This window comes from Thermobia domestica, chromosome 8 (genome assembly GCF_964235325.1).
Source record: "Thermobia domestica chromosome 8, izTheDome1.hap1.1, whole genome shotgun sequence".
Taxonomy (NCBI): Eukaryota; Metazoa; Arthropoda; class Insecta; order Zygentoma; family Lepismatidae; genus Thermobia; species Thermobia domestica.
In genome coordinates this window covers 251129098-251144872 of record NC_137461.1, presented here as the reverse complement: position 1 = coordinate 251144872, position 15775 = coordinate 251129098, and the positions used below count along the sequence as shown (strand labels likewise).

The window sequence follows — 15775 nt, the reverse complement described above, 5'->3', positions numbered from 1 at the left end:
GTTCTAGACAATACAATAAGCACGTTATATACGTCACTCAAAGTATGACTTTCAGATTCCAGGGTTCTTGTGCGTTTCTCATGGGCCGGGAAACGATGGGTTGTCATTCTCTGGATTGTAGTCTCAATTTTGGCTCACATAATCGCGCTTAGGTTTTGTTTATGGCATTGAGTCGGTCCGGCAAAGCAGCGTCTCCAGTTTTGAAACTCTGTGTAAGCTGATATGATAGCCACCGCGATTTGTGGTACCACACATAGTGAAACACATTTAACATTGTTTTGTATATTTGTGCTACTAGTATAGCTAACGTCCTTGCGATGTAAAGCAGATTTATCACCAGAAGAGGATGAATCAACTGCGCATCCAGAACGACACCCTGCATGCGGTGAAAATCTTCCACGCTTATGCATGCTAGGCTAAAGTAGACTGTGAGATATGAATGGTAGAATGAAGTGGGAGAACCCCGAGAAAAACCCCGCACACGGTGTTGGGTTCACCATAAAGTTCACTTGGCGCGAGCTGGGATCGAACCAAGGACTCCAGGCACCGGAGGTGAAGGCTCTACCACTGAGCCACCTCGGCCCCCAACCTGCATGTGCTGAATCATTGACGTTCAACGGCCTTGTGAAAACGCTACCACCTCAATTTTTATCCATGTATGCTATTAGACTTCGAAAACAGCTTTTGCGTGGCCCGATTTCACACCAACGTTTCACAGTTGCGTCTGTATGAAAACAATGCATGAACTCTGTGATAAACAGCTGTTATTCCACTAAACTGTTGGTAATAACAATGTCTGCATGTGTTCATATGCAGTGTGGCGAGACTTGTCAGTAATTCCTTTTTAGCCCTTATTTTTTTTAAACATCAGCTTAATACTACATCACTCTCGATTGTTTATGAAGATCAGTTCTTGAAGTTAAATTATACCACAGAACGGTATTTCCTAATTTGAAGGCAAACGAGATACTGCATTTTCTCTTCTACTAAGTAACTGTTGAAATACTGAAGTTCAATGTTATACTACTGGGCCATTTTATTTATCTTTCTTCTAAAAATACGATTCCTATGGTACTTAGCAGTGTTATAAGCCAACTAGATAAAGGTGCAATGTGTGATCTCTAAATTTTGCCTATCATACACTAGTCTACATGAGAGCACCATTCAAATTTTCTCCACCGCTGTGGCATAACTACATTATCTAAAGGGAGAAAGAGTGCATATATTCATTTTAAATTATTTTAGAACTATTATATCCAACAAATATTGAAGTTAATTGTTTTCAGCTCTTTCTTTTACAGCAAAATTATTAGAATAGGAAACAGTCATCATTAAAACAGTGACTCCAATACATGCTATACTAAAACATGAATGTATTCTCCAACTTACCTGTCCTTGAAATGCATTGATGATAAATTGAAGTGCATGAGGGTCGACGCACTCTATACATTTTTGTACAACATGATTTCCATTTTGATCCTTTACACATTTAAGCACATGTCCATCTAACTCCCTTACAATTTCTTGCTGTTGTTCAGGTGAAATAGACTCCAGAGCTTTCTGAATTACCCTGCAACCATACATTTGTAAAGCCAACTGCAAAACATGACCTCGAACCTAGAAAAGAAATAATCTTGTTATTTATTCTGCATTATGTAAGTAAAACTAGTAGTGTAAGAATCTGAGGAGGCAGGATTCACCACATTCCAAACTTACATAAAATAAATAAATAAAAATTGTCACTGCAGGGCATGAGAAATAAACAGGGTTTACATTCTGCACTATTTTCTATATCAGCAAGTAAGAAATGAATTCAACAACCCTGATAACCTGCTTTATATTCTGTATGACACATGGGAATGAAGTACCATTTGAATATTTCTAAAAGTCTTTAAATGGCTTGTTCTGACTGGTAACTGAAGTGATGGAGAGCATTTATTTGACTTCCAGCTTCTTTAATAACATTATGAGGAAGAAACTACGTTACACTGTAAAATTCGACAATATATTTACAAAGCACAAATGTCTCGAAAGGTTTAATGTTTCTATATCGCTCGTTATGTTGTTGTTCTGCACTTCAACTGAGCTTGCTGTTTCAACTTTTACTACATGATCGTCATCGCTAAGAAGTATGATGCTATTGCATGAGTAGAAGTTTTTACACTGAATCAGTATAATGGCCTGAATAGAGTCTGCAATTTTAACTCTCATTACAAAATAAATCCAACCTCACTTATTGGGCGATGGGGGATAAACCCAATGGGAGGGGAAATATATTTTGAGTTTAAATATATATATTTTTTAAATCGTATTTTCCCACCCCAAAATGTGTTTTTATTAATAAACCAAAAATCTGTTATTTTTAGTTGATGTTTATTGATTTTAATTTTCAGAATCTACCAGTGTAACCTAGGGCAATTTTATTCACTTAACTCCTTTTAATCTGGTGGCATTGCAAACATCATTCATTTATGTAGAGGTGTAAGTTTGTCAGGCTACTTAGTCAGTATATTGCTCGTGTTTGATAAACGTTTAGCTCGAAGGTATAAAAGTGATATTTAGAAAGCGTACCCACAGAAAGGAAATAAATCGGTACAATGTAAATTCTGGAGAGAAAAAACCTACAGAATTGCAAATATGCAGAAAATGTAAGCCCACATATTAAATGCTACAGATGTTTACAAGACGTAAAGGAAAAGCTCCTCCAAACAACCCGGAAGCGTACGTCTTTATTTAGTAGCCTATTCAAAACCAAGGGACAGATACTACGTCACCAAATTTACACCAATCTCTAGGTTCTAGTACACTGTCAACGTATAGTTTTACTGGAACTGCATCACCACAGTTAACTGAATTAGACTCAGACTAAAGACTCAATTCCCAAGAACAAGTACAATTTCCAATCATACCTTAGTGAGAAGATAAACGTGCGAAGTCAAGACAGCACAAGATTCGTTCTTTTATGGATAGCATGACTGAAGAAGAAACGATAAGCACACATTTTGTCTGTACAAAAAAGTTTTCAGAATCGAAGTTTACGGAAGGGTAAAGAAAACTGGCACTACTTACTTACATATTACTGACTTCAAGTTAAAGTTGGGTTACTTTGCTCAAGAATGATAAAATACACTCATATATGAGGTGATAAATGTGATTTACTAATACTTTGCCCCTCATACATTTTTTTAGTTTTATACATGTGGTAGATAAGTTTTCTTGACTTTTTTTGAAAGATTACGTAAGTTGCATTTCACTAGCTAACCTAAGCTAATTCCCATAATCGGATGTTCAGCAAAGATTTATTTTTCTAACATGAAAAAATATAATGTATTCATATTAGGAGAAGAAACCTAAATACTTCCATATTTCTAAAATCAACGTAATTTTAATTGACCTAGAGAGAAGTTATGGGCAGCCAATCACCATCTTCCCAATCTACCCGAAATTAGTTATATTTGTGGTCGAAGGTCTGTAGCTAGCCCTCATAATCATTAGTTATTAAGCAGCTTTATGTTACAATAGACGTCGTCAATCAATACGCATTTACAAACTTTACGAACAATATACTATTATTAGCATACTTGGTATTCTCTTATTTCACACAAAATGTATTTGGCTTAGGATGTTTTCGGTGATACTTAGTTTGACTTGACTCGGACACATGATACGTCCATAGGCTATTTTTGTCTGTTGTGTTTTCAGAGGTATCTTAAGTGATAAGTCCTTTGAAATTTTCTTAATTTTCACAAAATTTAAAATTTATGAGAACTGTACTCTTATTATTATATTCCGAAAGATTGTTATTTCTTCCCCATGTCGTATGTCTAGGTAAGATAAAACCTGGGTTTAAACCCAGGGGAAAAATATTTCCCGGTTTTTTTTGCCATCACTAACCTCACTGGAAGCGCTCTATTGTCTCTATTACGAGTTGTGTGCACTAAATGATGTTATTTCATGATTTTAGAAAAAGTATGCAACTTAATGATATTCACAAGATCTTCTACAAATTATTATTCGACCAAGAACTGAACTCCGTGCAATGTTTTCAAGTGGTTTTTTTTTTTTTTTTTTTTTTTTGACCTACTCTGTCACTCAATAGAACAAGTCTGATACACTAAGCTAAAATAGTTTGAGTCCAAGACATTACTGTCAAATCATAAACAAGCGAGGGATAAAATAGAATTATCGACTGGATAGCATACTACGAGGGGGTATTGTAAAGTTTTAATTATCACCAGAAAGTTATTAAGATATAATGATGAAATTTTGTCAGTGTTATGTTTGGTTCTTATGTGCATGATAATAAGGAAATTAGCTCTTAATGACTGTTACTTTTTTTTACAAGGTGTGCCAAAAGTGATCGAAGTGCAAGATGGGTAAGATTGAGGCTCGCAGTGTGATCAAGTTCCAGCTAGACAAATTCATGACGAAATGAAAGCTTTGTATGGCGATGATTGTCTAGCTTATGACACCACTGTAAAGTGGAAAAGACAATTCCAAACTTGTCATATGTCCCTCACAGACGACCCCCTGGAAGGCCATCATGACACGATGAGGCCACTGTGAAGAATGTAGTGTGTTTAACCCTCGAAAACAGACGTGTAACGATCCAAACGATTATGACGGTAACCATGGATGAAACGTTATGTCAGTATGATACGGAGATCAAAACCATAAACATGAAATGGGGGCATGCCCATCCCCCCAAAAAGGCAAAGGTGCAAAAGTCAGGGGGTGAATCATGTTTTTTAGAATTCTCATGGGGTAACCCTCACAGATTATCTTGCAAAAGGACAAAACGTCACTGGGAGGTACTACAGCAATCTCCTGGACAAATTGCGCTATGCTCTGAAAATGAAACGCCACAGCATATTCTCGAAAAAGACGTTCTTCTTCTAGCTGACAATGCACCAGCTCATTCATATTCTCCCGACCTCGTACCCAGTGACTTTTTCTTATTCCCAATTGCGTGATCGCCATTTTAGTAGCACAGATGACGTCAGTCCTGAGGTGGAAAAGTGGCTTAAAGCACACTGCAGACTTCCATAATGAAGGTATTCGTAAAGTGAAAGAAAGCCGGGAGAAATGTATAAATCTGGATGTTGACTACACAGAGAGGGGTTAACAACTACAAATCGCAACAACCCATGTATCCTGATTTTTTAACTATGATAATTAAAACTTTACAATACCCCACTGTGTGTCTAAAGACTATGACTGTGTGTGTGTCAAGACTATGTAAGTACTTTGTTGGCAGAAAATCCTACTGAAGTATGCACATACCTATATAACCTATAGTTGTACGAATATATGTATAAGATCATTGATCACAAATAATTATGATAAATGGTGTGTAGAGAATAAAGTCAATTATGTAAGAGAATAGCCAATTAAGGTAAGATATAATATGATGCTGAACGCTCTGTCCTGATTACCTGTCACATACTATTTAGAATACAGATAATATAATCACAATTTACAACCTTCAGATCATAAAAGTATCAATTCTTCATTTTCCTATATCATCTCTCAGAGTTAATCCCATTTTATCCCTCAGCTTTTTATAGTCTTGACAGTGTCCTTAGAACGAAAATTTGACTGATAGCATGTTGATTTTATCTACTACTAAGATTTTCTACGTTAATTATGAATGCAAGTATGATTTATTCAATTATATAGGTTTTTTTGAAACGCTACTTAAAAAGTGCTTAATTTTTTTTTCTGTATAAACCACATATTAACTAGTTCAAATACAACTAACCTTTTGTGCCAAAGTGGTCTTTTGTTCCGGTGTTCCGAACTCAAAAAACTTCTGAATTACATAGTTGCCAAAAACATCCGTCATGAGACTGTAAGCAGCTGCGAGAATCTCAGAGAACACCATCTGCTTTTCCGAAGTAGTTGCTCTCTCAAGCTTCTGCTGAATAAACCGTGAACCATGTTGATCCTGAGAAAATTCCACTATATGGTTTGACAGATCCCTTAACTGAAGATTTGGATATCGATTATTTCTGAAATTAATAAGAATTCCATATTTGAAACTTGGACACATTCACTTCACACTGTCAAAAAATTAAAATCACGTAAATGTGATACCATTTTGTATTGTTTGCTCGAAGGCATTCAAGACACATCCTACTTACGAACATTATAGAAACTCTACGGTATTATTCCTACGTTACTTTATTATTATTTTCAAGTACTATAAATAATAATAAATACATATGATCTAATTATACTCCTAAATTTTGTATGGAGGTATTTTCAGTTCAATCCTTGATTAATTATCTTCTATACAGAGCTGAAAATATATGTTTCTTGTATATTTCTGATCAGAAACGCTAAAGGCTAGCTAGATTTTCACGCATGAATTTATGATTAGAGCGTGTCCTGCAATTTGCAGGCTAGAGATTGGACTGTTCAGTCGTGTAACCCTAGAATATACATCTACATTTTCTTAAAACTTGTACTGAGAATCTATGACTTAGTTTGTCTACGCATTTTACCCATACGTGTTATCTATAATCTGTTCCACATAACCTGATAGGGAAAAGAACTCCCCCCCCCCCGAGCTGAAGTACAGGTGAATGTTGGTATTCCGTCTTCTACCATCAGCCCCCTCACAGGGAGGTATAGTGTATCTAAATATGTCTAAATAGTAAATTATAAATTTCACGATAATACGCCGTATTTTAACACTTAATTACAATTCTTATATTAGTGAGGTAAAAAATACACGTGTTATTGTAATTTACATTTTATTGAACAGTCGCATTGTTTATTTTTCTTCTTTTGACAGTCGGGGTTCTGACAATGTTGGAATGGCAAATGCTGGCAGGGTAAAAAAAGCCACACACTTCTCGTTTCCTCTCTTATAAACCGATATTCTTACATTAAAAGAACAGATATATAGCTATGCTGATAATAGCGTTCCAATAATGTTTGTTTGCTGAGCTTCCCTTGGAGAAAAAATATTTTTTATTGTCTTAGAAAGATGATCGGTCTCCATTAATAGGAATAATCATTTGCAGTAATTAACTTGCAAGAGAGAGGGGGTTATGGCCTACAGGGTATAGTCTAATGCTGTAGGATTTTAGGATTTCGGATTTAGATTTCTGGGCTTTCGGCATCTGTGGCCATTTAGCCCGCCATGCATGAGGGAGGCGAGCACACTATCCGGGGAAGGAAAGAAGTGGGCCTAGGACCTGTAAGTGAGGTACTACCCCGACATTTGTCTGGTGTGAATGAAGAAAACGCAGGAAAACCTCATTCACGATAGCTAGCCTGAAAAAGCTTTTATACGTTTTCGACCGAGTGTCCCACCGGGAATCGAACCCGGGACCGCTCGCACCGAAGGCGAGAGCGTTAGTGACTGCACTAATATTGTAACAAGAGTTGATTAGTGTATAAGAAAGAAAGAGTTCGTTTAATTATACAAAATTAACGAACACTTTGAATTAGAGATATCTAAGGTTCATCACAGCAGAAACAAACTTTTCCATTGGATATTAACCTGAGAAAAGTCAATGTACCATGTTTGTAATCAACCATCCTTCCAAGATCCTGCTTTACGTTGTCCAGAAGCCTTCACCTTCGCCCACTTAATAGTCTATTTCTCCTAGGCTATTTGAATAGGACTTTATGACTTAGTGCCAGTGCCGTAACTTGAGATTTTTTCGGGAGGGGGGAGGAGGAAGCATTAATACGCATATTTGGGCTCCCTAGAAAAAGTTCTTGTTCTAATTTCTGGGCCCTCACCATCTTTCTCTTACACTTTATGGGTTCCCGGAGCCTGCGGGCCCTGCCGCACGGCAAGGTCTGCGGCACCATTAGTTACACCCCTGGGCTTGTTCCATACATGACAAATTAATTAAGGGGACAACATTGTCAAAACTTAAAGTCATACGAATAAATATTATTTCTAGGGCCCTTAATAGTATACATTTTTTTTTTACTGAAATGGGCCCACGACTCATTTTTGTGTTATTTACCTTTTGTATGCTCTTTTGTTTATGTAATGTAGTGAACCTGTTTGATGCTTCATTTATAATTTCATGTTCGTATCCTGTATGGAGTGAGAAAAATTTTTTTAAATGTGCCCTCTCTAACGGTTGGGAGGTTCCCTGGGGGGCAGTTGCCCCCCTGTCCTCCACACAAGTTACGGCCCTGCTTAGTACGTATTTTCCATACAAGCAACGTGTCATGCTTATCTTATACGTATTAACTTGGATCAACTTCCACGTTCGTTCAAAATAATGAGCGGATTGAGTTCACTGATTTTAATGTCTTTGATATTTGTTAAGACAATAAAATGTTTTACAGTAGGGTAAATTTTAGTACATAAATAATAAGCAATACTTTTCTTAGATGTAAACATTAAAAACAATAATTGTTTGGTACACGGGGTTAATAGCTAAAAGGAACAGCGGTACTTTCTCAACATCAGGTGCGAGCGAATTGACATACAAATTTAAAGTTTACACGACTGTGTCTGTTAGAAAAGCTTCCCTCCCTGTGAAGGTCAACGACTTGCTTTCCCCTTCTGCAGTGGTAAGTGGTGGGAGGTAGGGGAGTTTCCTATCAGGTTGCCTGAAACAGAGTATAATACAGTTAGTTGCGGCCACTAACCCAGCAGAGTATCATGTGATCAATTTATTTTCCCTACGTTTTGCACAAATGTATTGTTAATTGGAAATTAAAGACGAGTAATTTTTCTATACGTTAATTTTTGTATTTCTACATGGTAAAAAGGTTTGTTTATAATTAAATTTGTTTTGTTTTCCAATCTGTAAGATTTCATACAGCGTGATTTATTGCCTGAATGTGCTTATGCAAGTAGCAAAATCAAATACATTAAATTACATTATTATGATCCTCGAGACTGTAGAGGCATAAATCAGTACGGAAATTACATCAAACTGGTTTATATTGTATTTCACTTTTCTTCTTTCAGAGCTTTTGTTACTAACATTTCATGAATTAGACACGCAACTGTGAGTACATTCCAAGGAGTCTAGCATCTCATTTTGCTGATAACAGGGCTATAATAGTGTGAACTTGACCTAAATTGGAAAACGTTCCGAGTACAGTTTTTTTTTTTAAATATATATACTACTGAATGTTTTTGTTTAGAAGTGCTTTTCTTGAAAACACATATCAACGTGAAATAAATAAATGTGTGTGTCTGTAGACTTGTATTGTTTATCAATTGAGGACCTCAATCTGAAATATATTTTTGTTACTGTTAAGTTCCGTTATACGTTCCAAGTGCTAATAATTGGTTCACCTAATGAAAAACATTCAACACTACTTATATCGGCGAGCCCCCCCCCCAAGCAAATTCTGAAATTATGCCACTGTTTTTGTTATAACACTGAGTGTCTGTTGTGATATTACGTACAAAAAATGTACCGAAAACGCTAAAAACCAGAGAAACTACTTTACAATATATATATATATATATATATATATATATATATATATATATATAAAGCCTCGTATGTCCAATAATAACAAACATGATTTAATATATTTTTGTGGATCGCTAAATTTATGGTAGACTGATCCAGGAAAAGGTGTGAAAAAACACATTTCATACTTACCTAAAGTCCTCAAGTAGCCGACTTCTTCCTTGTGGTTTATCTAACCCTGAGGTTCGGCCGATCTTAGGAAAGAGGGAATTACTGGAACCAAAAACACCATTTGCTGTTAGATTTCCAGTCGTTCGGAACTTCGTCGCTTCGGCTCCAGGTGCGGCAGACATTACCCTGCTTCCTGACATCAATGCCCCCAACTGGAGGTTTGAGGAACTACTGGAGAGGCTTGGAGGTGGAGTGAGAGACCCTGATGTAAGACCCAATGGGCTTGGAGAAGCTGTTACGGTTCCTACGAAGATGGGAAGTGTAAGAACATCCGTGCTCGAGACAGACTACACTGTTTTACATTAAATATTACTAATTAATTAAGGAACAATCTCTTACTACTTCTACAAAAAATGAAATCTTTCATTTTAACGCCCCACGATTATGCCCTTTAGCCTAAAGAGAAAAGGATGATTAGAGCAAGTGAATGATGGAAGAATTGGTGGAACGAGAATATGGGAGGAAACGGGAGCACCCGACAATACTGTCCACTACAAACTTATTCGGCCGGGAATCAAACCAGGGATCCCCACGTACCAGAGGTAAGCGCTCTACCACTGAGCCACCGTGCCCTCTACTATTTGTATGAGATATTACTAAACACGCTTTATATACAGGGGTTGGGCAAAATAATCTGAAACGTTTGTAAAAGTGAAAATCATACCTAGTATAGTGTGGGACCACCTTGTGCGTCCAAAACAGCTTCGATCAGACGTGGAATGGACATATACAGCTCCTGAATCGTGGTGTGTAGAAGTTTGTACCATTGTTCCTCCACAACATGTTCCAGTTCCTTAAGGGATGCTGGTGGAGGGTAATGAGACCGAACACGTCTTTCTAACTCAGATCACAATGGCTCAATGATGTTCAGATCTGGTGATTGTGGGACCCAGGGGAGGTGTGATAGCTCCTGGTCATGCTCCTCAAACCACGATTTGCAGCGTGACAGTGTGCCAAATCATCTTGGTAGATACCATCACCATCAGGGAACAATATTTGGGCCATGGGTAGAACCTGGTCCCCCCAAATGGCCTCATACGCCTTAGCATTCATCATTCCATGCAGAGCTATGATGGGATCTGCACAAAACCACGATATCACTGCCTATACTGTAACAGAACCACCACCATGCTTTACAGTTGGGAGCAGACAGTCTGTATCATAGGCCTGCGACGGTGTTCTCCATACGTAAACACGACCGGCTGTTGGAAGCAAGGTGAAGGTCGATTTATCGGACCACATTACGTGTTTCCACTGCTCATGAGTCCAAGCCTTGTGGTCCTTGCACCACTGATACGCCTCTTCGCATTTACTACTGTGACCAAGGGTTTGGCGATAGCGGCCCTGCCATGAAGTTTCATTTTATGAAGTTCCCGTCGCACTGTTTTCGATGAAACCTGGTTCTGTAGCCCGGAATTGAGTTCAGACGTAATTTTCATTGCAGTGGTCTTCTTTTTAGCTACTACAATCCCCATCTGACAGGATTGTCTTTCGACCACTGTTGTGTTTTGCAGACGTCGTTTGCCCATGAATTGTGTATGCCCTCGTGACATTGGACACAGTGCCTTTCGATGCCCCCACAATGTTCGCCACTGTTGCCACTGAAGCTCCAACCAGACGGGCACCAACGATCATGCCTCTTTGCAAGTCTGTCAGGTCGCCCATTTTACCGCATTACTTTCATACCACGACACTTACAGGTGAACTGGTTACTGCTGACGAAAGAGGAAGGTCCACATGACACATTGAAAACAAAAAACTATCGGCAACCGCAACACGTGTTGTACAGTGGAGGGCCAAACTTACATGTCCTGTATGAAGTGATTTTAGATTTTTTTTTTTTGTCTAGCCCCTGTATAATGTATGTATGTGATATAGCCACTTTACACACTTCATTGATAAAATATTTAATATCTTTTATATAAAATTATTTATCACCAGATCAGAGTCAGTGCGAAAAATAACCGATTTTTAAGTATTATTGGAAACTATTACAGACTAACAGGCTTAACATATAGACGAAATGCAATGGGTACAGTATGATGTAGAAACTTCTAGTTGCACAGCTGAAGCAACAGTGTTTGATGCATCTCTTAATAAAATAGTAGCAATCTTCTAACTCTAATAGCGCGAAAAGTGAATCGCCTCGACTTTGCGAAAACTACACTGTAGCGCTTTCTGATGCACGCTCACCTTCTCCATCAACGTTAAAAGTGTCATGAACCTGGATTTACCGATGGACGTTCCATTGTGAATGCCATAGTGATTATCACAGATTAAAACGCATCTGAGCCGAACCCCAGCTGGTACGACCAACATTGCACGAAATTAAGGCATTGACGGGATAGGAGAATCTAATGATATGCAGCGTGCTATTCTGTTCCGTGCGTTCCACCTAACCAGCTATCATTACTTCACAAAAAAGTACATTTCAAGCTGGTCAACAATGCGAATATTACTGCAGTGAAAACCAATCATTCAGTGTAATGAAAAGCTATACGAGTACCATCTGGCGGCAGATGGGTCGAAATCTGTAGTCACTGTTGACAAGGCATCGATATACCTGACTGTGGAAAAGTTTGAGTAATTACTTACAGAAATGCCGATACAAAATGAAGCAATTTCGTTTGTGAGTGCATCGAAAGTTATCCACGTGGATTCATGATTGAGGCTGAGTTTTGTTACAAGGGAAAATAAAGGCTATATCGCGCTCGCAGCAACATGAAAATCAATGCCATACTTTAAACTACGAAATCCCCATACTCTATGAAGTGGACAACCTAATGGAACTATACGAAGATGCGCGTCACATTAATGATAAAACACCCGCAGAGAAGGTCTTCTTCAGCACGAGTGCGCTATCAAAAATCAAGAATTGAGAGTCGCTTTGTAAAACACAACTGGTGTAGTGGAGGGATGGTTGTTATAGGTGACTGAACACTTCAACGCCTCTACTTGAAAAATCTACATGTCTCAAGGTAATAGTTTGATAAGAACAATGAAAAGCAAACCATCAGTACGAAGTACTTCGAGATACTGAATACAATACCAAACCATAGTTTTCAAATAACTAATTATAGTTTATGAATCATGGGATCGATACGATAGTGTACCCACGAAAACGAAAATACTGCATCGCAAATTTGTTGGTTTCTTCCACAATATTACAATCTTCTCCAGATGTAACTCTGATCTGGGTTGGGATAGTAAGTTATAACTCACCCTCGTAAGCTCACTAATAGCAGTTAATATTATTATAATACTGATTTTTCTAGGGTGTTCATATAAATAACACATTGAAGGAATACAGATCGTGTCTTCGACGTTTGCGTTACCTTGCATTTCATTTAATGCGGCATGGTGTCATCCAAAGAGGACCAAGAGTCTTTTAAACTAGAAAACTTGCCAACTCCTCGACATCTTACGTTTTACACTTTCTCACACGTTCTGAAGCTAACTTAAATTCCAGATACATGGCTGAAACATAAGTATTTCATACGTGTTTATAATCGCATAAGCAGCATGCGGCCTACATGTCTGTTTCGTTACTTCCTTCAGAGGTCATTCGTCCGCTCTTGGCGAAACTTGGCTATTAGAAAGGATCGACGGAACCCCTTCGAAGGATTTTGTGGTGACGGTCCAATAATTTTACACTTTATTTATTTATTTTTTTCATTCATCTACAAAATTATTATAGCGGTCCCATGCGAAAAACTACAAAATTCGCCACGGCAATGACCGAATGATTATACAGTAGTTGACCGAGATAGCGTACATCAAGTAAAGAACTTTAAAAAATTAAAAATGCTTTTAAAAAGCTGTCATCCTTATCAAAGGTAATCCGATGAAAGAATATATATCCATGCTATTCTGTATCATAGTCAAATATGTTACAAGTTTGGCCACTATACTGTAATATTTGTATTAACTGGTGCTAAGTTCAGATAACAGTAAAATGTCGCTGTAATGAATACGAACATAACGTAGTTTTGAGAATCGAGAAATTATTTTTAAGCTCCTTCTATTTTACCTATTAATGTGTTGAAACATTTCATTTTTAACAAACTTCGAATTTCAGTATGACGAATGAAAATTTTGTATTTTGCTTATATTATTATTTTCAATACATAATTTAGATTAAATTTTATTTTTTTTTAAATTTATTTTCCCTGTTATTTCATTCTTCAGATATGGTAAGTCACTTTTCATACTAGTATGCATTTGGTCGAGCAAAATAGCGTTTTAACACAAGCAAGTCTCAAAATCAAATCCAGTACCGTTCGGTAGCCTACTGAATAATAATACGTAAAATATGCGTAATACATACCCATTTGGACCAGGTGTGAACAAAATATATGTACACAGCACTTAAAGTGTTAAAGGTAAACAATGGGCGTTATCCCATAAAATAAGCTTTACGCACTTTTGCAATGCAAGTAGTAACACTCTTGGCTAAGCAAGAGAGCTAAGTTTACAATCAATCAATGAGCTTTACGATTTATCTCTACCACACAATTTTGTTCATTCACGTCGCATCTCACATTCATTCTTCATTTTTTGTTTGTAAAGCAATGTGCACATTAGTGTGCCTGCTAACGTCATAGCGGCAATACGAGTTAGAATTAAGCGAAATTTTTCCGAAAGTGGAGAAAAAGAGAAAACGAAAACTCAGTTTACCAGGATTTCATAAACAAATTAATTTCGAAGAAAAAAAAATCGTTGCTCTTGTACCTTACTGTATCTAAAATATAGTTTAAAAAGTACTAAATTTATGACGCATGCATGCATGAATGGACTGTTACACCGTTCTCGTATTCTCGTTAAGAATTTTCGAAAGGGGCTCGTAGATACTCCCTTCTTAAAGTAGAGGCGATAAATAATAATAATAATAGTAATATTAATTACATAAAAATGATTATTAGTATAACATACTACTCTGGCTGTTTTGTTTACAGTAATTAAGATGAATCTAAACCTACTATTAACCTTAACGAGAGTTAATAGTAATACGAAAAGTTTGCACCAAAAGATGCCCAATGCAGCAAACAGACATGTTTATAATACCGCAGCTACATAATAATTTTTGTGACATAATCTTGAAAAACAACTATGAATATGGAATAAATAAAGTGATTTTTTGTTACAGTAATAATGTAACATGAACACAGGAGGAAAAAACATTATAACTTATGAACTTTAATAGTAATTCTAGTGAAATTTATGATCCTCATTTTTCAATCGTCAAATTATGAAAGAAAAACAGCATAAAATATAACGATTTTAAGTTTATATTGCGGAAATTAAAATCATCATGAACATCTCCACGCCAAAAACGTTAATGCTACTCAGAAACGACTTTGGGTCTTCGAGCTTACGGACGGTCAAGGTACTTTCTGAAACCACATCTCAAGGAGCAGAAGAAGTGTAAATGTAAAAGCCTGATCAGCGGTAAGCAAGCAAATGGAAACAGAAAACTTCTCCTCACCGATGAGAACTTTAAAATCGAAGAGTTTCAATCGCCAAAATTATAAGGTGTACGCCTCATCATCTCGGGAAGTCATGGCCAAGATTCCAAAACTCCAGACGTCACTATAACGCATGAGTCATTTGTGTGATGAGGAGTGGGCTATGCTGGCCCCACACTTCCATTTTTGTGGGAAGATGACATTAAAAATCGTGCTTGGGTATACCAAAACAGTGTGCCGGAGCCTACAGAGAACTTGACCACTATCCTGGTCAGAACACTCCAATGGACTTCCAATCATGATTCTGCTTCTGCCCACAAGGCCAGATCAATTCAGGAGTGGCTGGAGCACTAGCTCTCCACAAACCCTGACCTTAATTCCCTGGTTTGTAAACTGTGGTCAGTGCTTGAGGGCATTCCTGCAAGAATCAACCCAAAGTTGACACTTTAAAGCACTTTTTATTGGGTGCAGTGTCGATTTTTTTCTGGAATAAGTGAGTGCTGCAACAGACGAGTGGTCTACAAGACTTCGTTCCTGTATGCGTGCTAACGGACATTTTGAAATAGGATTGATGCAAACTATTGTCAGACCATGTATACTTCATATCCTTTGGGCAAATTAAATTACCTTTCACTTTTCTTTGTTCCAGTATTTATGGCACATTAGGCA

General features: G+C 37.3%; 1 protein-coding gene across 8 annotated transcripts in view; it reads right to left on the bottom strand.

Moving 5' to 3' along the window:
• pum (pumilio) overlaps positions 1-15775 on the bottom strand; it is a 344999-nt gene that overhangs the window by 15867 nt on the left and 313357 nt on the right. For all 8 annotated transcript variants that reach the window (XM_081769609.1, XM_081769610.1, XM_081769606.1 and 5 more), the window contains 3 exons: positions 9603-9885; positions 5762-6011; positions 1390-1617 (listed from right to left, as the gene is read on the bottom strand). In XM_081769609.1, coding sequence (XP_081625735.1) covers positions 1390-1617; positions 5762-6011; positions 9603-9885 — 761 coding nt within the window. The remainder of the gene's footprint in view (positions 1-1389; positions 1618-5761; positions 6012-9602; positions 9886-15775) is intronic.